Source organism: Gracilinanus agilis, chromosome 1, assembly GCF_016433145.1.
Source record: "Gracilinanus agilis isolate LMUSP501 chromosome 1, AgileGrace, whole genome shotgun sequence".
NCBI classification, from domain to species: Eukaryota; Metazoa; Chordata; class Mammalia; order Didelphimorphia; family Didelphidae; genus Gracilinanus; species Gracilinanus agilis.
Window position 1 is genome coordinate 588,503,844 of NC_058130.1, and position 23,159 is coordinate 588,527,002.

General features: G+C 35.7%; 1 protein-coding gene across 1 annotated transcript; it reads left to right on the top strand.

Moving 5' to 3' along the window:
• The first annotated feature begins 131 nt into the window (after window positions 1-131).
• LOC123231808 (glyoxylate/hydroxypyruvate reductase B-like) lies at window positions 132-20,777 on the top strand. The gene is made up of 6 exons (XM_044658113.1): window positions 132-232; window positions 13,720-14,104; window positions 14,803-14,974; window positions 18,537-18,715; window positions 19,293-19,389; window positions 20,471-20,777. Exons 2-6 carry the CDS (start codon window positions 13,723-13,725, stop codon window positions 20,625-20,627), a joined length of 987 nt encoding a protein of 328 aa, XP_044514048.1. The 5' UTR covers window positions 132-232; window positions 13,720-13,722; the 3' UTR covers window positions 20,628-20,777.
• Window positions 20,778-23,159: the final 2,382 nt, after the last annotated feature.

Below are 23,159 nucleotides of genomic sequence, written 5' to 3' on the forward strand. Positions count from 1 at the left end.
TAATAAAAAACGTGTGTTTCATGCATTAAAGACCTTAGTACTACATGTTGGGATATAGCTTTAAATCCCTCCCCCTCACAGCCACTGCTAGAAAACTCCGCCTTGAAAATAAACTTCTTCTCTTCTTTTTTTCCCTCCCAGTTTATTTTCCTCTCTAGATAGAAACTTTTTGGTCAAGAAACGACATAACATCTTTTAGAACAGAAGTTCTTGAAGATCATTTAAACAAAAGGTAATTTTCATTTCTTTCTTCTTTTTTAAAATACTTAAGTACTTTTACAAATGGGGGAAAGGGTTTATATCTAAGTAGTACGAAGGGCAGATTACAATCATCAGTGTCATATATTGCAAATACTTAAAATATTATTTGATTGAAGTGAAAGAATAAGAATATGTTCTTTCTTTTTCTTCTAATTTTGTAGTGAAGATTTTAACAGTCTAACATACTGTCTCACTGGTGCCCTTATCGGCAGACTTTTAAAAAGTGAAAGTATTTGTTTCTGCCTGTGAATTGTCTAAAGCACGTTAGTTAGCTGTTGAAAGAGCATTGTTTACCTTGTCAAGACTTTCATTTCAGTGACTGAGGCAGAAGGAAAAGGAATGAAAAGCCTGTAGTATTAGAAATGAATTTAGAGAAAAGTACCTACTGGATCTCTGGTTAAGAAGAGACTCCTTCATCAGCCAAGGAATAGATCTGATATTGGGGCATACTCAACATCTGTCAGACTGCTTTCCATTTCTCCCAGAAGTTGTTATTTAAAATAAAAAAAAAGTATTTACCAAGTAACTTGGCTTTATAGATTATTACTTTGTTTCAGTAAGTTGTATACTTTCTCTGATCAACCTCTTTATTTACTACTCACTATTAAATCCTTTTAATGATTGCTGCTTTTTAGTATAATTTGAAATTGGTAGTGCTAGGCTTTATTCCTTCTCTTTCCTTTTCTTTATTTTCCTTGAGATTCTTAACCTTTTGTTCCTCTAGCTCAGAGATCAGCATTTTATGGTCTAAGGGCAAACTCCACCTCCCTTTTTTTTTTTTTTTTTTTTTGGTAGAGCTAAGAATGGTTTTTACATTTAAAACATATAAAATTTTATTTAAAAACCATTCTTAGCCCACTGGTCATAAAATTAAGCAGATTTGTCTAGCAGTTAGTTTGCCAGTGCTTACTCTAGATTAATTTCTTTAATATATTTCTGGTTTTATAAAGTCATCTTTTGTTGATTTGAATCTTATGACACTGAATAAATAAATGGATTTTTATGTTTAAATTTTTTAAATTTTATTGACTCCTCTCAACCATGAACCTTTAATATTTCTTCAATTATTTGGGTATAGCTTTTTTTCCCCTAAAGGATGTTTTGTAGCATTATTCATATACTCCTTATGTGTGTTTTGTTAACCAGTCACAAATATTTTATATGTCCTTGAGTTATTTTGCATATAAGTTCTCTGTTGGGATTTATAGGTAATATAGAGAAACAAATATGGTGCTAATATCTAAACCTGAAAGAGCAAATATAGAGAAAGAAAATTATAAATTAATTTTCCTAATTAATACCGATACAAAATTTTTAAATAAAATACTAGCAAGGAGATTATAGTAATATATGATAAAGATCATATACTCTGACAGGTGAGATTTATACCAAGAATGAAGGGTGGTTTACTGTTAGGAAAACTATTGGCATAATTGACCTTATTAATAACAAAATCAACAAAAGTCATAGGATTATCTTGATAAATGCAGAGAAAGCTTTTAACAAAATAAAGACTCATTCCTATTAAAAACACTGGAAAAGGAGGCAGTTAGGTGGCTCAGTGGATTGAGATCCAGGCTCAGAGACTGGAGGTCCTGGGTTGAAAACTGGCCTCAGATACTTCCTATCTGTGTGAACCTGGGCAAATCACTAAGCCCCCATTGGCTAGTCCTTACCACTCTTCCACCTTAGAATCAATACAAAATATTGATTCTAAGGTGGAAGGTAAGGTAAGGTTTAAAAAAAAAACACTAGAAAGCATAAGAATAAAGAAAACTTTCCATAAAATGATATTTTGTTGTTGTTATCTTATAGTTGTGTCTAACTCTTTTTTACTTTATTGGAGGTTTTTTCTATGCAAAGATGCTGGAGTGGTTTGCCATTTCCTTCTGTGTACCATTTCACAGATGAGAAAACTGAGGCAAATTGAGTTAAGTGATTTGCCAAGGGTCACATAGCTAGTAAATATCTGAGGCCAGATTTGAACTTGGGCCTTTCTGTATCTAGGCCCGGCACTCTATTCCAGCTGCCCTAAAATGAAAAGAAGTGTCTATCTAAAACCATCAGCTAGCATTATCTGTATGGGAGATAAGCTAAAACCCTTCCCAGTAAGATCAGTGGCGAAGTTAGGATGGTCATTATGTTCCTGTTATTCAATATTGTACTAGAAATGCTAGCTATAACAATAAAAGAAGAAAAAAAATTGAAGGAATTAGAATAGGCAATGAGGAAACAAAACCATCACTCTGTAAGATTTAAATTAATGTCTAACTCCAAGAATTATATTTTATAGAGTTTATTAGTAATCACTTGAAGTAGAAGGAATAAAAAGGAAATAGAAATTAAAAAACCTACCTAAAAAAATTTAAACCATGTGAGCAAGTTCTCTTGCCTCTTACCTTACCTCACCTCTACAGCACACAATCACAGAAAAAGAGAGCGAGAGGTGGGGCTACACCAAACTTATATACTCCCTACATTAGCATGTAACATGAGAAAGAACTTAGGATGCTGGGAATTGGAGTTCTAGGATACAGAAATTAATTACAAAATCCCCCCTGTGATTCCCATGGGAAACGAGCATGTAGAAATCTCCCAGATTTACCTTCCTATTTTCCCCATGGAATCAGTACACATAACCAACTTATATCTCTAAAGATTTTTAATTAGAGGTACATACAATATTGCACTTTCTAAGGGGAAATTATAATAATTTGGGGATGAGAGATAAAAGAAAGAGAACAAAACTAATGATTGCTAGACAAATTGACAAAAAGCCAATTAAGGGGCATTCCCCTTTGGCATAAGAGTATACATACAAAATAAATGTGTTCAAACCCCCACAATTCAATTTCACTACATCCCAAAGTTCGTTCTGTATCTTTTGATACAGTGTATCTTTTGGTTTCTGCAGGCATCTCCATGATGCCTTCTCCAAACAGTTAGCTTTCTTGATTTGGGGAGGTAGCAAGTTTCTTATTCTAAAATTAGTCGGGGGCAGCTGGGTAGCTCAGTGGAGTGAGAGTCAGGCCTAGAGACAGGAGGTCCTAGGTTCAAACCTGGCCTCAGCCACTTCCCAGCTGTGTGACCCTGGGCAAGTCACTTGATCCCCATTGCCCACCCTTACCACTCTTCCACCTATGAGACAATACACCGAAGTACAAGGGTTAAAAAAAATAAAATAAAATAAATAAAATAAAATAAAATTAGTCTCAAACAAGAAAAATTTTAAAATGGAGAATTGTATTCTAATTATACAATCCCCTCTGAGGATGTTGTTGAAAAACACACAGATCACCCAGGGATATGTGGCTCAGTTAACAAGGTATGTGAATTAATTGTTAAAAGGAAGTAAAAAACATTAAAAATATATAGAGAGGAAAAGAAAAATAATAAAAATTAATTAATATGTAAAAATTCTCTGTAAACAAGAATAAGCCCATAACAAGTCCTAGAATCAAGACCAATAAAGTAATTTATGTCCCACAAGCCTGTAGGACTATTGCAACAATATGCACTTACGTAATCAGTAGCCAGGACTATAAAAAATTGCCACATTATGAAAGACAGAAAAGGGACTTCATTTTTGTAGTAAATGGGAAAGATCATTCCATGGTCTGATTTTACCTTCACTCTCAGGGATAGGGGAGCTAGAATTATAGCTAAGCCAAGGTAGTTTGTCTGAATCTGGCCCAGGGAAATCCTGCATCTGACACTGCCAAACAGCCACTTCCTTGAACCCCAAAATAAGTCCTTTGTTTTGGAGCAGATTTTCATCAATCCAACTGGGATTGATTGATCTCCTTGACCTTGTGCTACTTGCCACTGTATAATGGCTCTTTTGTGATCCCTTCTCCTGGAATCAGACACAATCATTAATCAAAATCCCATAATATTAACAAACAATGGCAGGTTTCCATAGTCTAAAGCTTTTAGGTATGCATTAATATTAGGACTAATGGATGTTGTAAACTTATATGATTGCAAAATTAAAAAACCATTAATACTGGTAAAATGTGCTTCAAGTTGAAAAAATGAGAGAAAAAGGAAAATTCAAATACTCTCTTGCACACACAAGGAAAAACAGTGATAAAATTAATATGTATATATGTGTATGTGTACACATATGTATATATGTGTACACACACACATACATATATATATTTCACAATCAGTTACACCCTGTGTTTGTCAGGGAGAGGCAGAATACAAAGGTTTCTCATCCAAAAATGAGATCCATTTCCTTTTTAACTTCATCCACAATGTGAGTGCAAATGATTTTCACCAAGTAACAGCTTTATAAAACAATATAGTATAACAGGTAATGAACATTCAAAGAAGTACCCAAATCCCAGAAATTACAAGAGCCCATTTAATGATAAAAGCAAACAAACCCACTATCATATAGGATTCACATTAGTTGCTGTGTGACATTAAAAAAAAAACAATCTTTGAAGCTCATGGATACTTGTCACAAGTTCTCTAGATCTAGCCAATCTTTCAACCTTGGCTGAGATATTTTTAACGAAGTCTATTACTGCCATCATTCCAAAATGTGGCAGAGGAGCCCAGATAAAAAACTTCTGTACTGCTGATGAAAATTTTTTGGTTCTAAAATGTCACCAAGAATCTAGATCATTCTAGTGGAAGGGTAGAGTAAGCTGAAGAGTTACAAATATTAAAAACCCGTCTAGTGGTTACAAAGCCCATGGGAAAACCTTACCACTTCCTAGATGAGATTATAAAACATCATGGGGTAACCAAGCCCCTTGGGAAACCTCCCTCCTTTGTATGAGACTGTAACAGCTGTAAAAGGCATGTCTTTATATGTCCCATCCATTGCAATGTGGAGCAAGGACTACAATAGTGAAAATCGCTTCTGATGTTTTATCCATTACAGTTTTTAATAAATGCAGAGGTGGGGAATACAACAGTGCTATTGCACTGCACTTCAACTACTAAATGGACCCTTATCTTTTGTTACAAACAACTCAAAGGTAGGCAAATGATCAGTCAGAGGCAGTGGTGCTCCTAGATATCCTGAAAAATCACTTATGAAGACCCCTTAAATTCTGCAGAGGTTGTATACAAGTTGTAACCAGTTTGATGTAGTCCATCCATCATTATCTATGTGACAATTAATAAAGGCAAAAAGGAACAAAAGGCCATTTAGAAAACATGTGACCTTGATGGATCTGGTGACAAACTCAGCATCCATAAGGTTTTGCCACAGAAAAGGGTTTACACAGGTTGTTTATGGACTTTTACAATGGTATTTTCTCCAGTCCAGTCATAAGGAGAAGTACAAATAAAGACAATGTAATAATATATAGTTAAATGGCCAAAACAGAGTAACTTAAAATGACATAGTGTAATAGGATATATTAGATTATATCAATATGTGAACTTAAGCAAAATTAAATCATGAAGCAAATTATTGACAAATACATATATGTGACAGGATACAGGCACTGAATTCTAGAGTCCTTTTCTTTAATTCCAATAGCTGTGTTACAGAGACTCCGCTATTTGGAGGGGAACAAATTAAAATAGTTAATATTAATAAAGCAGTGGAGTCTGAAAAGGCTTAAAAATTCACCTCCAGACTCTTTAAGGTTCCATCCCCTCCCCCCTGCCCCCAAGTATCATCATCCATCTATATTCCTTTGGTCACACCTCTGGGGTTCTCCATACCTGCATTGGGCATAGTGTGGATGAACCCCATATTGGGTGTATTGCAGAGACTGGGCAGGCCAAAATAGCAGGGGTGTGTAGAGAAAATAATCTTCCCCATGAATCTCAGGATTACTAATCACAAGGATAAGTGCATCTAGGAACAGAAGGAAGAAAATACACCCCAAAACTTTGAGTTGTGCAAGCTCTGTAATGCTTTCCTGGAATGAGAGCTATTTGAGTTAGGCAACAAACTGGGCTATGCTTGCAATTCTGCTTATTAGATTGGTTGCAAATGTACTTCCTTTTAGTAGGTTGTGATAGCCTAGTACTGCCTTACAAGGCTAGTAGATGGAGACACATCCTTGAATGGAGGGCAATCAAAAGGCTTTAGCCCAAGGCTAAGTTAGTGAGGGAAAACAAAATCTTTCTGTTTTAGGCACAGTGAAGGTAAAAACTCTTCAGAGCCACTTAGCTGAGCTGGTCTGGGAGAGCAAAAAGGGTTTAAGCAGCTACCACACTTGAGACCCACATGGGGGTTTAGGAAAGGCCTTGAAGAGAGAGCTAACTTCTAGGAGTAAGATAAGACTAAACTCTCTCAATTTAGCCCAATAATTAATACCTTCTAATAAAAAAAACTGAGCTGAAATTAATTTCCTTCAACACTCTGGAATTCTGGGCTGTGAGATTGTAGGCTGTTGTGAGGCAGGGTTGCTTCCCCCAGGTGAAAGGAGTCAGGAGGGTTAGAGGCTAGTTGTTGCTTAAAAAAAAAAAACCCACACCCACACACCCTGCTTACCAGGCTGCAGCAAGCATTCAGCTGTGTGTGATTGGGTTAAAGCATGTTCTTTTGAACTACATTTCCCTGGAGGCCACTAATTTCCTGTCATTATGTGCTGATATAGACAGGAGATAAACTGAATGGTCTTCCATGGCTAGCTCTCTTTCCTTCCTATGGCAGCTCGAAGCTGGGAAAGTGGGCTGTTTGAACAGGGAGATTAGCCATATGCACATGGTTTTATTTTGTTACCCCTTTATTCCTTTACTCCTTGTGACTTCTAATAAATCTTTTAAAAATATATTTGAAATTATTACATATTAATTTTAATTTTTACAACTGTTAGCAATGTAAGGGAAAGGGGGGTTTATACTTTTCTAGCCCCAAGGAAAGCAAGAAGTGACCAGGTGGGCAGTAGAAAGGACCCCCAGGCTGTGTCTGGTCAAACGTGGGAGGCATCAACAGAGTAGTAGCAAGGAGTGGCAGCAGCAACAGCAGTAGTAGTAGAAGCTCGAGTTCCATGGGGTGGTGAGGGGGAGGGGGCAAAAAAGGCTGAGGCAGGAGAGAAACAAGTTTTGCTTTTTTAACTAATCTACTCACTTAGTAAGGGTCCTAAAGTCCAGGCTTGTGTCGCCATAAATGTAAGGTTTAAATTAATTTCCAACACTCCAAGAATTATATTTTATAGAGTTTATTAATAATCACTTGAAGTAGGAATTTTAAAAGAGAAATAGAAGTAAAAAACCCTATCTAACAAAATTTAAACCACATGAGCAAGTTCTCCTGCCTCTCACCTTACCTTACCTCCACAGTAAAACTATCACTGAAAAAGAGAGAGAGGTGGGCTACACCAAACTTATATCCTCCCTAAATCAGCACATGATATGAGAAGGAACATAGGATGCTGGGAATTGGAGTTCTAGGGTACAGAAATTAATTACACAACTCTCTGCAGATGACATAAGAGTATATTTGGAGAATCATAGAGAATCAACTTGAAAAACTAGTTAAAATTATTCACAACTTTAGCAAAGTTGTAAGATATGAAATGAACCCACATAAATCATCAGTATTTCAGTATATTAACAACAAAATCCAACAGCAAGAAATAGGAGGGAAAATTCCATTTAAAATAACAGCAGATAATAGAAAATACTTGGGAGTCTTCTTGCCAAGACTAACCCAGGAACTATACAAATACAATTAGAAAATATTTTTCAAACAAATAAAATCTAAACAACTGGAAAAATATTAATTGTGCATGGGTAGTCCAACCCAATAGAATAAAAGTGATAATTCTACCTAAATTAATTTATTTATTCAGTGCCATACCAATCAAACTGCCCTAAAACTATCTTATAGAGCTAGAAAAAAAAGAACAAAATTCATTTGGAAGAACAAAAGGTCAAGAATTAATTAATTAATGAAAAAGTATGTGAAGGAAGGTAGCCATTTTAGATCTCATATAATATTAAAAACAGGTATCATCAATAGAATGGTAGATCAGTGGAATAGATTAGGTACACAATCCAATATTTGAGAAACCCAAAATATGGAAAAAGAACTCACCATTTGACAAAGACTGTTGAGAAAACTAGAAATTTGTGATCAAAGGAGAGAGAGGGAGAATTACAAGCTGTAAACATGAATCATTTTGATCATATAAGATTTAAAAGCTATGTACAAGCAAAATCAATGCAGCAAAGACTAGAAGAAAGGCAAAAAATTGTGTATGTGTGAGATTTTAAAGCAATTGTGCCTCATTTCTCCAATATCTAGATAACTGAGTCAAATTTATAAGAATATGAGTCAGTTCTCAATTAATAAATGGTGAAAGGTTATGAACAGGCAGTTTTAAGAACAAATGAAAGCTATCTATGGTTATAGGAAAAAATGCTTTAAATCATTATTGGTTAGAGAAATGGACAAGAAAACATCTTAATGGGAGGGTGGAATCATGATGACCAGGGAAGGAATGGGTACCCTGCCGATCTCTCTCAAATTACCTTCCTCACAACTTTGATAAAACACCTCAAAATGAATTCTGGAACTGAGGAACCCACAAAACAATGGTTTTATGTAATATGTCAGGTGATAATGACAAATTACTCATGGGTCAAAGAACCGGGATGTGATTCTAGGATTATAGGAGGGTCAGACTGCCAGACTGACAGATCAGAGACTGAGACATCCTCTTGCTGAGTGGTAACAAAAGCTTAATGAGTTAGGGTACACACTTTATAGGGGAAATGACATAGGCTAAGGATAAGCCTTTTGCAGGGACAAGAGTTAGTAATAATTTACAAGATTGAGAGAATGGATTTAGATTACCTCAGTGATTCTGAACAGAGTTTTCTACAGGATAATAAATCACAGTAACATGTCAATTCATCATGTCAACGTATGAGCCATTTTTGTATAGAATACTGTATGTTCTTCTCTCAGAACTCTTACATTATTATTTTTTTATTTTTATTTTGAATATTTTCCCTTAGTTACATATTTCATGTTCTTTCCCTCTCCCCCAAATCCCTTAACTCCCCTCCCCCTTAGCCAACACACAATTCCACTGGGTTTTACAAGTATCATTGATCAAGACCTAATTCCATATTACTGATAGTTGGACTAGAGTTATTGTTTAGTATATATATCCCCAATAATATCCCCAACAGCCCATGTATTCAAGCAGTTGTTTTTCTTCTGTGTTTCTCCTCCCACAGTTCTTCCTCTGAATGTGGGTAGTTTTCTTTCTCATAAGTCCCTCAGCCTTGCCCTGGATCCTTGCATTGCTGCTAGTAGAGAAGTCCATTACATTCTATTGTACCACAGTGTATCAGTCTCTGTGAACAATGTTCTCTTGGATCTGCTCCTTTCATTACATCAGTTCCTGGAGGTCATTCCAGTTCACATGGAATTCCTCCAGTTCTTTATTCCTTTGAGTACAATAGTATTCCATCACCAACAGATACCACAATTTGTTCAGCCATTCCCCAAATGAAGGACATTCTCTCATTTTCCAATTTTTTGCCACCACAAAGAGCACAGCTATAAATATTTTTGTACAAGTCTTTTTCCTTATTATCTCTTTGGGGTATAATTCAAGCAGTGCTATGGCTGGATCAAAAGGCAGATAGTCTTTTAAAGCCCTTTGAGCATAGTTCCAAATTGCCATCCAGAATGGTTGGATCGGTTCCCAACTCCACCAGCAATGCATTAATGTCCCAATTTTGCCACATACCCTCCAACATTCATTGCTCTCCCTTGTTGTCATTTTAGCCAATCTGCTAGCTGTGAAGTGGTACCTCAAAGTTGTTTTGATTTGCATTTCTCTAATTATTAGAGATTTAGAACACTTTCTCATGTGCTTGTTGATAGTTTTGATTTCTTTATCTGAGAATTGCCTATTCATGTCCCTTGCCCATTTATTGATTGGGAGATGGCTTGATTTTTTGTACAATTGATTTAGCTCCTTGCATATTTGAGTAATTAGACCTTTATCTGAGTTTTTTGTTGTAAAGATTTTTTTTCCCAATTTGTTGTTTCCCTTCTTATTTTCGTAGCATTGGTTTTGCCCGTACAAAACCTTTTTAGTTTAATGTAGTCAAAATTATTTTACATTTTGTGATTTTTTTCCTAACTCTTGCTTGGTTTTAAAATCTTTCCCTTCCCATAGATCTGACAGGTATACAATTCTGTGCTCGCCTAATTTACCTACAATTTTCTTCTTTATATTCAAGTAATTTACCCATTCTGAGTTTATCTTGGTATAGGGTGTGAGATGTTCATCTAGGCCCAATCTCTCCCATATTGATTTCCAATTGTCCCAGCAGTTTTTGTCAAATAGTGGGTTTTTGTCCCAAAAGCTGGGTTCTTTGGGTTTTTTGAAAACTGTCTTGCTGAGGTTGCTTACCCCTAGTCTATTCCACTGATCCTCCTTTCTGTCTCTTTGCTAGTACCATACTGTTTTGATGACTACTGCTTTGTAGTACAGTTTAAGATCTGGTACTGCTAAGCTACCTTCCTTCATATTTTTTTCATTGCTTCCCTTGATATTCTTGGTCTTTTGTTCTTCCTAATGAACTTTGTTATACTTTTTTCTAATTCAGGAAAAAAAGTTTTTTGGTAGTTTGATAGGTATAGCACTAAATAGGTAAATTAATTTGGGTAGAATGGTCATTTTTATTATGTTAGCTTGTCCTATCCATGAGCACTCAATGTTTTTCCAATTGTTTATATCTAGTTTTAACTGGGTGGAAAGGGTTTCATAACTGTGTTCATATAATTCCTGTGTTTGTCTTGGCAGCTAGATTCCTAAGTATTTTATATTGTCTAGGGTGATTTTAAATGGAATTTCTCTTTCTAACTCTTCCTGCTGCAATGTGTTGGAATTATGTAGAAATGCTGATGATTTATGTGTGTTTATTTTGTATCCTGCAAATTTTCTATTGATTTTTTCCACTAACTTTTTAGTTGATTCTCTAGGGTTTTATAAGTAGACCATCATATCATCTACAAAGAGTGATAGCTTGGTCTCCTCATTGCCTATTTTAATACCTTTAATTTCTTTTTCTTCTCTAATTGCTACTACTTGTGTTTCCAGTACACTAACATTGTACTGGAAACATTATAATTTTTTGAAGGATATACATTATTTGTTTTTCTCATGCTAGGGATAAGGGTATATGTCTGGCAATTTCTAAGCTATGATTTCCCAGAGACCTTGCAAACTGGGGTGCATTGGGCATTCCACAGACTTGCTGGAATGAAAGCCCCTAATCTTCTTATGCTGTTCCCACAGGAGTGAAACAATTTTTCATTCTAAGACAATTAAAAGGTTTGTTGCACGAGGGTGGGAGTGGAATGCAGCCAAGCAATGGCAAGCTAGCACAAGCTTTGGTAGTGGCTTCAGCCCACAGATGGTAAATGGATCAGAAGGAGATTACTTTGCTGGCTCTGAGTGTAGGATTCTCTTGCACTGCCCATCTGAAAAGCTGGTTCATATTTCAAGGTAAATGTCCCAGGAATATACCAGTATATACACTTGTATATACCAATGCTTACAGTTTCAGGGCAGAAAAAAGTGCTTATGGTGGCTCATATTCCAGAGCATAGGCCAGGAGAATCCCTTTTAAAAAAATTTTTTTTCAAATACATGTATAAATAATTTTCGACAATCTGCTACTCATATTCTCTTCCTCACTTGCCCCATTCCCTCCTTCTCCCTCTCCAAGCTTCAAAATTATCTGATGTAGCTTATAGCAGTGATATCATACAATGCATATGTCCATATTCCTTATGCCATGAAAGAAGATACATATCACACATACAATTAAAAAAATCATTTAGAAAACAAAATGGAAAATGGCATACTTTGATTAGATGCCAACAGTTCTTTTTTGACTAGATATTTTTTAACATGAGTCCTTTGTTTTTATCTTAGAACCTTGCATTGCTGGTAATTGTTTAGTCTTTTAACTGATTACCATACAGGGCCAAGGGAGTATTAAACACATTTCTCCTTGTATCATACACTTTGGAAGAACTGAAAACATAGATCCCCAGGGCTAGCTCTGAAAGCAGGAGCAGAAAGTACCTGAAGCTTGGGACAGTGCCCCCTTCACAAGAGTAGGGCCCAACTTTAACAGTTTGGGTTTTTTAAGTTAAAAGTCAAGAAAGACAGAAAAGGAAAATGACAAATGTTGGAGGGGATATAGACATCGTGGGTCACTAATTCACTGTTGGTGGAATTGTGAGCTGATCCAACCCTTCTTCACAACATGACTAAAATAGAAATATGTTTTGCCTGATTACACATGTAAAACCTATATCAAATTATTTGCCTTCTCAATGAGGAATTGGGAAAGGGAGGGAAGAATTTGCAATTCAAATTTTTTAAGAAAATGAATGTCTTGGCTTTAGTCACTTACTAGCTGTGTGATCCTGGGCAAGTCACTTAACCCCCACTGCCTAGCCCTTACCACTCTTCTGCCTTGGTACCAATATATAATATTGATTCTAAGGCAAGGATTTAAAAAAATGAATGTTAAATGAATGTTGTTTTTACATGTAATTGGGAAAAAAATTTAATTAAAAAAAAAACAACACTAGACATTCCTGCTTTCAGAGACAAGGTTAGGGAATAAGGGTTATTAGTGTGTCAGATTTCCTGTTAATACCATGAAAGCAGTATAGTGCAATGGAAAAACAGCTAGCTCTGAAGTCAGAAAAATGAATGTGAGCTTTTAATTAAGGGCTCACAAGTACATTTTTATTACATCTAAATTTATTATATTCTGATTATTATCTCTAATTACTATTATCTTAAGAGATATTCAATTTTATAATTATATTACACTTTATTTCTTATCCTGAATCTTAGAAAAATTTCATAAGAAGAAATATTTTCTTTATCAAGGGCCAATGAGCTATAGGCAAAAATTATTCCCTCACTACAATTTTTTTTTTAACCCTTGTACTTCGGTGTATTGTCTCATAGGTGGAAGATTGGTAAGGGTGGGCAATGGGGGTCAAGTGACTTGCCCAGGGTCACACAGCTGGGAAGTGGCTGAGGCCAGGTTTGAACCTAGGACCTCCTGTCTCTAGGCCTGACTCTCACTCCACTGAGCTACCCAGCTGCCCCCCCTCACTACAATTTTTAAAAATGAATTTGTTATTTAATATAAAATATTCAGATTAACCTCTAAATACCAGGAACATAGAACTTTATTCAATAAATTTAATAGATAATGAAAATATTCATCATTTTAATGGTCTGACTAGTTTTAGAACAAAGGAAGACCAAGATGGGAGAGGGTAAAAGAAGCATGTACACCCAGGGTAGTATAAGCTCCTTGTGTCTGAGAACTATTCTACAAGTTTCTCCAAAACCCCCAAATGATCCTGCCCCATTCTTGCTGAAATTTAAGAAGTCAAAGACTGCCCAAAGGACACACTGCACATAAGATTTTTTTTCCTTTTCTAAAGTAAATCTTTATTTTTCTCTACAGATCATGCAAGATCAAGAGCTACCTTGTGTTTTGATCAATGATTTTGGAAAACCATATAGTGTGGCTACAGAACACATAACAGATCTCAAGAAACATTTTAATCTTATCACCATGCAAGAATTTCTTCAAGACAAAATGAATTTTAGTCAAAAGATACAAGCTGTATACATATGGGGAGGGGAACCACGTATTGACAGGGAGCTGCTGGCAAGCTTGCCTGCCTTGAAGATTATTGTAAGTTCAGGAACAGGCTTGGATCATCTGGACTTTAACCTGATTGCCAGCTTTGGTGTGAAGTTGGCCAACACTCCACAAGCTGTTTCTAATAGCACTGCAGATTTGGGAATGGCCTTACTTCTGGCATCAGCTCGGAGAATATTAGAAGGTAAAATGACCTTTTGAACCATTTAATTGCATGATTATAACTAGAGTCTTTATTTGTGAAAAAAAGAAAAGAAAAGAAAAAGTATTCAAGCTGATATTTGAAAAATGTAAATCCTTTTCAAGTTGTCCTGAACCCTGGATAATGTCATTCATAATTAGCCTTTTTTTTTTTTTTTTTTTTTTTTGGAAAATGTGAAAAAGTTTTCATGGCGATATTTGAAAAAATGTTAAGTCCTTTTCAAGTTGTCTTGATGTGTTATAAAGCTTATGGAAACTTTCTCTAATTTTTTTTAAATGAACAAATTAAAACATATATGATTACAAAAGAAACCAATTCTATTGAAATATAGTTATCAATAAAGTTTAAAAACAAGTTCCCAGGCCCAAAGTTAAGAACCCCATCCTCATTGTGACAGAAGACTGTTAATTTAGAATACATGCTATAATGTAAACTTTTTTGGCCAGGATTTTGGCCTGTTTCCAATTGTGGTTTGTTGGGTTTTTTTCTTTTTCTTTGCGGAAACTTTTGTTCTGCTTCATGTAGAAATGGGCAAGAATTCTCAGAATAACTCATTTTATCAGAGACTGCAAAGCCAGATATAAATCACAATTTATTCTTTTATTTCTTTCTCTTAAAAGTACAGTTGCATTCTTTGTGGAGACAATTCCATGGCTCACTTTTGCATCTTGAACTTTTAGGGAATGAGATAGCTGTGTCACCAGACACCAAGAACTTTTCTATTAACTGGATGGGACAAGAGGTGACTGGATCTACTCTGGGAATCATAGGTATGGGCAGCATTGGTTATAAGGTTGCTCAGCGAGCCAAAGCATTTGATATGAAGATTCTGTATCACAATAGGAACCGCAGGTAAAACTTCCAGAAAACGAATTTTTAAGCTTAACTGAAGCCATGCCTCTCTAAATGAAACCCATGATTCCATTCACTGCCATATCATAATGTAGTGATAAAATTCCTTCTTTTTTCCCCTTCATAGAATGAAGTTGTTCTCCATCATACTTTTATTTCCTTCCTTCTCGGTTCCATTTCCTGGTTCTTAAATATTTCTTCTTAATAAAAGTGTTACTTCTATCCTCCTTTGCCTTTTCTGGGCCCCTCAGTTAAAGATAAAGAGAGGAATATTTTAATTAGACAAATGATATCATATAAAAGTAGTTTTGACTTTGTGGATCCTCTGAAAAAGAAGAACATTAAGTATCTACAGGGTGCACTTCGAGAACTGCTACTTTATCTTGGCAAATAGATGTAGGGTATTTTTTTCCTCTCCCATCCCATTTATTTATTTATAAATTTTAATTAATTAATTTGTTGTCATTATTACACTTAAATAACCATTAGAGAAGGCATCATTTGCCAAAAAGATTTTTAGAAACCATGTCTTAATGCTCTCTTGGTTTTTCTTCATTTCATACTTAATAATTTCTTGTTTTTCCATTTTTTTCCAGAATTAACCTATTTTCCATTTCTTAGTGTATTCCTTCACAATCGTTTCCCACAACTTATTTAGCCTTTTCCCAATGGTATTCCTTCATTTTCTGGTTCTTTGTCAAGACCAAGAACTGTTATAAATATTTTAGAACAAGGAGGCAACTGGGTAGCTCAGTGGATTGAGAGCCAGGCCTAGAGACAGGAGGTCCTAGGTTCAAATCTGGCCTCAGACACTTCCCAGCTGTGTGACCCTGGGCAAATCACTTGGCCCCCATTGCCCACCCTTACCACTCTTCCACTTAGGAGCCAATACATAGAAGTTAAGGGTTAAAGAAAAAAAATATTTATATATATACATATATGTGTATATATATATATATATACATATATTTTAGAACAATAGTTTCTTTTCTATTTTCCTTGATCACTTTAAACCTAATAACAGTATTGCCAGGTCAAAAGGTATACACAGTTTTATAACTCTTTAGATTGCTCTCCAAAATGATTATATCAGTTCAAAGTTCCACCAAAATAATTAGTGTCCCATTTTTCTACCACCTCTCTAACATTTGTTACTTTGCCCTATTATCATTTTAGGCAATCTGATAAGTGTGAGATGATATCTCAGCGTTATTTTGAGTTGCGTTTCTCTAATCAATGATGTTTTACATATTTTTATTTTTTTAACCAATTACATATAATAACAAATTTCCACACAAGTTTTCTTACATTATATGATCAGACTTTTCTAACTTCCTTCTTGTTTTCCCCTTAAAAATGATTTAGAATATTTTTTCACATAGTTATATATAGCTTTGATTTCGTCATCCCAAAACTGTCTGTTCATATCTTTTGGCCGTCTAATCTTGACTACATTAGTTTTATTTGTACAAAATCTTTTCCTTTTAAGGTATTCAAAATTACACATTTTACATCTCATTTATCTCTTGTTTATTCATAAATTCTTCTCCTATACAAAAATCTAGTAGGTAATATGTTCCCTGTCATTTTAATTTGCTTTTGATATCTTCTTAATGCCAATGCTATAATATTCATTTTGACCTTATCTTGTGTAAATTGGGCAATATACTGTTCTAGTTTTGTCCACTTCCCAGTTTTCCCATCAATTTTCACCAAATGATGAATCATCAAGCCTTGGATCTTTATTTTTGTCAAACACAAGGTTTTATTGTTTATTATATAATCTTTTCTGTTTTGCTGATCTATTTATTAGCCAGTACCAGATAGTTTTGATTATTACTGCTTTTTCATATCTCAAAATCTGGCACTTCTTTTCCTTTTTTCCCCAGGAATTCCTTTGATATTCTTGACCCTTTGTTTTTTCCAGTTGAATTTTGTTATTATTTTTTTTAGTTCAAGAAAATAATTTTGGGGATAATTTAATTGGTTTTATTTAGTAGTTTTATAATTATTTTCATAGAGGTTCTGGGTTTGTTTTCAGATAAAATCCTAGGTATTTTATTCTATCTATAGTTAGTTTAAGATGGGTTATCTTGTACTATTGTAATGAATATGGGCCTGTAGCTAGTAATAATGATAGCAAGAGGAGGAGCTAGCTATTGAGAGGATGGTATGGGCCAGTATCAGGGGAGATCTTGAAAGAGAATATGAATGAATCAAAAATTCAGCCCCAGGCTAGCAGAAAGATAGGTGAAACTCTCCTTTGATAGGCACCAACTCCTTTAAGGTGAATGTTCTACAGTCCCTGTCCTGATGAGGAAGTGACTTCCTATTGGTGTTCCTAAAAGTGAGACAAGAAGGGAGATGTGGCACTTCCTGTCCACAGAAATGGAGTTTATCTCTGCTGTAGCACTTAGAATGTTCAAACAGCTATCCCTATTAGGCTTTAGATGAAGGTAAGCAAACAACTAATTCTTGGATTAAAGCTAAAGGTTTATTGATAATCAAGTTTAGGTAAAGGGGATTGGAGAGAGGTTTAGGTAAAACTAAGAACTAGCTAACAGCTACCTTCTTAAATCTAAGTTTAAGGTGTTGAAGGGCTTCCAGGTATGGTCTTCAGCTGACCCAAGGGACTAGCCCTGGGTCAGGAAATAAAGTGATCTCTTTTATTGATAAATAAACTAATCTCTTGGTAAAAGAATAGTTGTTGAATCAGAAGATAATACTTTGATCCTAATTCCCACGTTCTCACTCCCACCTCCCAGGGCCCCAGAAATCCCAAGAGGTAGAGGGACAAATGAGAAGTGAAGTTGCCAGGGGTCTGCAAGCTCTTATATAGCCTGGCTCCAACTGCCAGGTGCTACCTGCCCTCCCCCGCTCATGCCAGGTTCTATATTCTAACTAGGGCCAATAGCCAACTTGCCCCATGGAAATATGACAGTATGATTTTCTATATTACACTATCTCTTCTTAGAGAATGTTGGTAATGCTGATGATTTATGTAGGTTTATTTTATATCCTGCTACATTGCTAAAATTATTGATAAAATTTAACTAATTCTTTAACTTAAAGGTAACATGGGAAAAATCATATCTTAAGCTCAAAAGGAACCTCAAAGAGCATTTGGTTTATCCTTATTATTTTACAGATAAAGAAAGTAAGGCTCAGAGAGATACATTCTAGCTGTGTGGCCCTGGGCAAATCACGTAAGCTCAATTGCCTTAATACTTAGTATCACTTCTAAGACAGAAGGAAAGAGTTAAAAAAAAAAAAAAAAAAAAAAAAAAAAAAAAAAAAAAAAAAAAAAGGCCAACAGGGGCTAAATATAGCTAAGCTGGGATTTGAACACAGGTTTTCTAACTCTAAATCCAATTCCTTTTCATTACACACATGCTTCTTCTATCCAGTCTGAATTTAATCATCAGTCCTTTACCAAAGTAACGTCTGAATTATTTTATCTTGTTTTAGTTTCTTTTTCACTGACTTTCCCCTGGATGGGCATTTTGTGCTATTTCTGATTAGGAAATTCACTTTATTTTTTTCTCTTGGTTTATTATGGCAGAAAGGTTGAAGAGGAACAGGCAGTTGGGGCCCATTATTGTTCAAAGTTGGATGAGCTGCTGCAGCAATCAGACTTTGTAATGCTGTTACTCAGGCTGACACCAGAGACTCATAACATGATTGGAAAGAGGGAACTAGGCCTAATGAAGTCTTCTGCTATTCTTATCAACATTGGCAGAGGTAATAGACACTAGAAGATATGCCTAACAAAATATTTTTCTCCACTGAAAAAATGAATCAATAAAGCTCAAATAGTTGCCACTTCCTATCAGCTTCCTTCTTTTGTAGTTTTGTTGCTTCCAAAAGTGACTCAGAATGGTAAGCAAGTGAAATTTACTTTCTACTTATAAGAATTCTTGACCTTGTTGTGAATATAATTGATTAAGTGGAAAAAAACATTTTTATTCAGACTTTTTGGGGGACCTTTTATTGGAAAGAACCTGGAACTGAAACTTGAAGAAACTCAACCTCTTTGACCATCATTTTCAATATCTGTAAAATGAAGTAGTTGAACTCATTAATCTTTAAGATCCACCATTTTGCCATGAAATAAAAAATTATGGGGTCATACTTACTGTTTTCTGGGCTCCATTTCCATTTTCATATGTAATTTGCTATTCATGTGTTTTTCATCTTTTGATTATTTGAATGGTACTTTTTTGTTTTATTGAGACAAGTTGAAGTGTGGACATTTATTCTACTCTATTACATGTGTTCTAAATATGATAGTAACAAAGATACTATTTCATTAATTCAGGTCAATTGGTTGATCAAGATGCCCTAGTTGAAGCTCTGCAGACTGGGATTATTAAAGCTGCAGCACTGGATGTCACTTACCCTGAACCCCTGCCAAGGTAAAAAACAAACAAACAAACAAACAAACAAATTATTCTTACAAATTTTATAAAAGATAAAAATAGAAGCAAAATTCCCTGTCTGTATTTAAAGATAAAAGTTTTCTTTGTTGAGGTTCTCCTCTGGTTGCCCTTTCTGACTTCATCATGTTCCCAGATCAAATACCTTCTCCTCCCCTCCTAAAGAAAGTAAAAGTACCTTAAAGTTCTTAAAGCAAACTTAATAAACACTAAATAAACTTTTATTGACTTTACAAAATAACATATTTCATTGAAAAACAAAAAATCTAGTGAGAAGACCAGCATTGCTTTATATATTTTTGTAAATCATACTATTATTCTATCTTAATTATTAACGATTAATTATACTTAATTATAAGGTTTAAAAATCTTCTGGACAAAAAAAATATCCTTAAAGTTCTGTCTGGTTCTAAGATCGGACTATTCTCGACTCTTCTATGAATTAAAGTAAATTACATAGAATTTTCTGGAATTCTTTTTTAATCTTCTACGTAAGGGCTAGCAATGGGAGTTAAGGGCCACACAAGTTAGGTCAAATTTTAACCCAGGACCTTCTGACTCAATCCTCTGTGCCACCTCACTCCCCACTATGATTAAAACTTAACAGACTTGTCACTTCCACTTACTGGTCCTAGCTTTGCCATCTTTAGCAACATAAAACAAATGGATAACCTCATCTCTGAAAAAAAAACTCTGTTTATCTTGTGTTCTTGCCCTTAACAGTTAACTCTTTAAAATTATATAAAGTTTCCACACAGTGTTCTAGTCTTTTGAGGTAATTTTGAAGACTCTGCCACTACTGATTCATTCTGTGTCCTTATTCAGGACCTCTCATTCCCTCATCTATAAAATGCAGATATTAGACTAGGGAATCTTTAAGATCCTGTCAGGTTCTAAGATCTCATTATTCTTCCATAAATGAAATGGAATTCCTTGTATTCTTTTTTAATCTCCTACAAGTGTTTGTCTTCTTACAAATATTAAAAAAATCAAACTGTAGCATAATAATTTTTAAAACAATGAAACGTGACTAATTTTTTTCAATGAATATGTATTTCAGATCTCATCCTTTGTTAAAATTAAAGAATGTTATTTTAACTCCTCACATTGGAGGTACAACTCTTCAAAGTCTACAGGCCATGATGGAAGACATGGTAGAAAGCCTTCTGGCTGCTCTCAATGGCCTTCCTATTCCTAATGAAGTAAATCTTAAATGATATGTTTGTGTGGAAAACTGTTAATGATGAAAACATGACAGATGAAATGATAAAGGCTTATTTTTACTTCATGTAAACTCAAAATTTTCATTTTATTGTGTTTGAAGAGCTAAGAAAGAATAAAGTGCCAGTTTAAAATATGTATTAAAATATGGCTCCTTCTACTTGCTACTGTTATATTCAACAATCTGAGAAGAGATGGATGCCACCTTGACTGACAGGGATGGCAATTGAGAGACTCGGAATGTTCCCAGGTGCTGTGAGCCAGGGGCAAATATTGGTTGGCCCCACCCTATACATACCCCATGACAGGTACATTGGGATGGTCTCTGGACTCAGAGGCTGAGAACTGGAAATCACAAATCTCTGCAAACCTCTGTGGTTCAGTATGGGAGTGGGTGGCTAACTGAAGGGTGGTTGAAGGGTGGCCGGGAGGTAGAAGAAGAAGAGGGTAGGAATAAGTCTGAATCTGTTTCCTGGCTGGACTGTGAGAGCTAGTGAACCATCAACACTAGTAATGAGAGAGCTGAGAGAATGAAGACCATAAATACATCTGTAGCAATAGCCTTCCCTATTCTCTGGCTTGGCTGTGGCCAGGTCCTGCCAGAGATAGAGGGAGAGGGTGATATCTCAAGCCTCCACCAGATTAATAGTCTCCAGTCCTGATTGTTAATTAGTCTAATAGATAATAGATCAATAGGGTTTCCAATCCCCAATTCTTGACCTTGTTATCCTTTCCCTATTTATAGATAAAAGAATGTTCAATAAAAAGTACCTTTCTGAGTGGTCTTTCTATCACGGCCCCTCGGAAGGGAGTCAAACGCAGTCAGATCCTGAACGTTATCTAAGGCTGATCAATAGCCCAATACCAATCTCGCCCCAGGTTGGGCCTGGAAAGGCTACCCATCTATCTAACCTCCAAGTGTCCTTACTTGGGCAGCTGTTAAAGAATTCCTAACAGGTTATCAACCAAACCTGTTAGAAAGAAGGGGATAAATTACAGCAGCAGTCAGGGTGATAGGAGTAGGTGTTCCTTCCACCCACTGCAGCTGAGGAGATCATAGACTGATACACATCATCATCATCATTATACATCTATATCTCTCTCTACCCATTTATTTCTTTAACACTACCCACAAGTTGTTGCCTCCCTCCTAGAAGTCACTATCCAAAACTCTGTCTTAAATAATTTTTTTTAAATGTTTTATTTTTATTTTTTTAAACCCTTAATTTCTGTGTATTGGCTCCTAGGTGAAAGAGTGGTAAGGGTGGGCAATGGGAGTCAAGTGACCTGCCCAGGGTCACACAGCTGGGAAGTGTCTGAGGCTGGATTTGAACCTAGGACCTCCCATCTCTAGGCCTGGCTCTCAATCCACTGAGCTACACAGCTGCCTCTGTCTTAAATAATTTAACAGGGTTTTGTTCAGGAATAAGGTATTTAGGAATTGGAAGGAAAAGATTTCAGGGAAGAGGCTAAGGGTGAAACTAATATAGTCTATTCTCTCCCAAGGTTGAGCAGTAACTTGGATTTCTTCTGTAGCTTTCAATTTCAGTTAACTGTCTCAGGACCTTAGTAAAACTCCTATCCTAAAAGGTTACAATGGCTAAAGAGGGAATGTAATATCTAAACCCAAAGAAGGTTTAGTTAGCTCCCAAGGGCCAGCTCCCTACCACCAGAACCTCTGGCTTCTTGGCCAACAGAGGAAACTGCAATATTTGTCTTCCAAGATGTTCACTGAAGATGTAGAATCAATTAGGCTGGCTATAGTAACAGAAGGTCTGATAAAATCTCAGATTTAGGGCATTTTGAGATATTTGAGATATTCAGGGTCCCATGGAAACACTGCCTCCCACCTCTCTGTCCTACCCAAAGGTCCAGAAAACAGTGAGTGACAGGTTTTTTTTTTCTTCCCAGAATTCCCAGAATTCTCTGCCTCAGCCCAACTTCACCTCTCCTGGGTTCTCAGAATTCAAAATGAACTCAGAAATCAACATGTAGTCTTGGTTGGCCCCTTGCACTATCTGTTACACTATCATGAACTAGGACACAAAATTATTCATTAAATATTAGAAATATTAAAAATGCTTCCTGCTTTCTCATAGAAATAGTGATACAAAATCAAGAACACCCAATAATATTATATTATTCCTTTGCTTCATACTCAAACTTTTTAGAAGTAATTTCAGTCTCACTTTTTCTCTCACACATACTTAATAGCCCTAGAAATCTGATGCACACAGGTAAAATGCATTTCAGATTTCCAAGTGGCTGAATATTTTTTTAACATTTATTAATATTCATTTTTAACATGGTTACATGATTCATGCTCCACCTTTCCCCTTCAACCCCACCCTCCTGCACCCCCGCCCCCACACACACATGGCCGAGGCGCATTTCCACTAGTTTTGTCATGTGTCCTTGATCAAGACCAATTTCCAAATTGATGGTAGTTGCATTGGTGTGGTAGTTTCGAGTCCACACCCTCAATCATGTCCACCCCGACCCATGCGTTCAAGCAGTTGTTTTTCTTA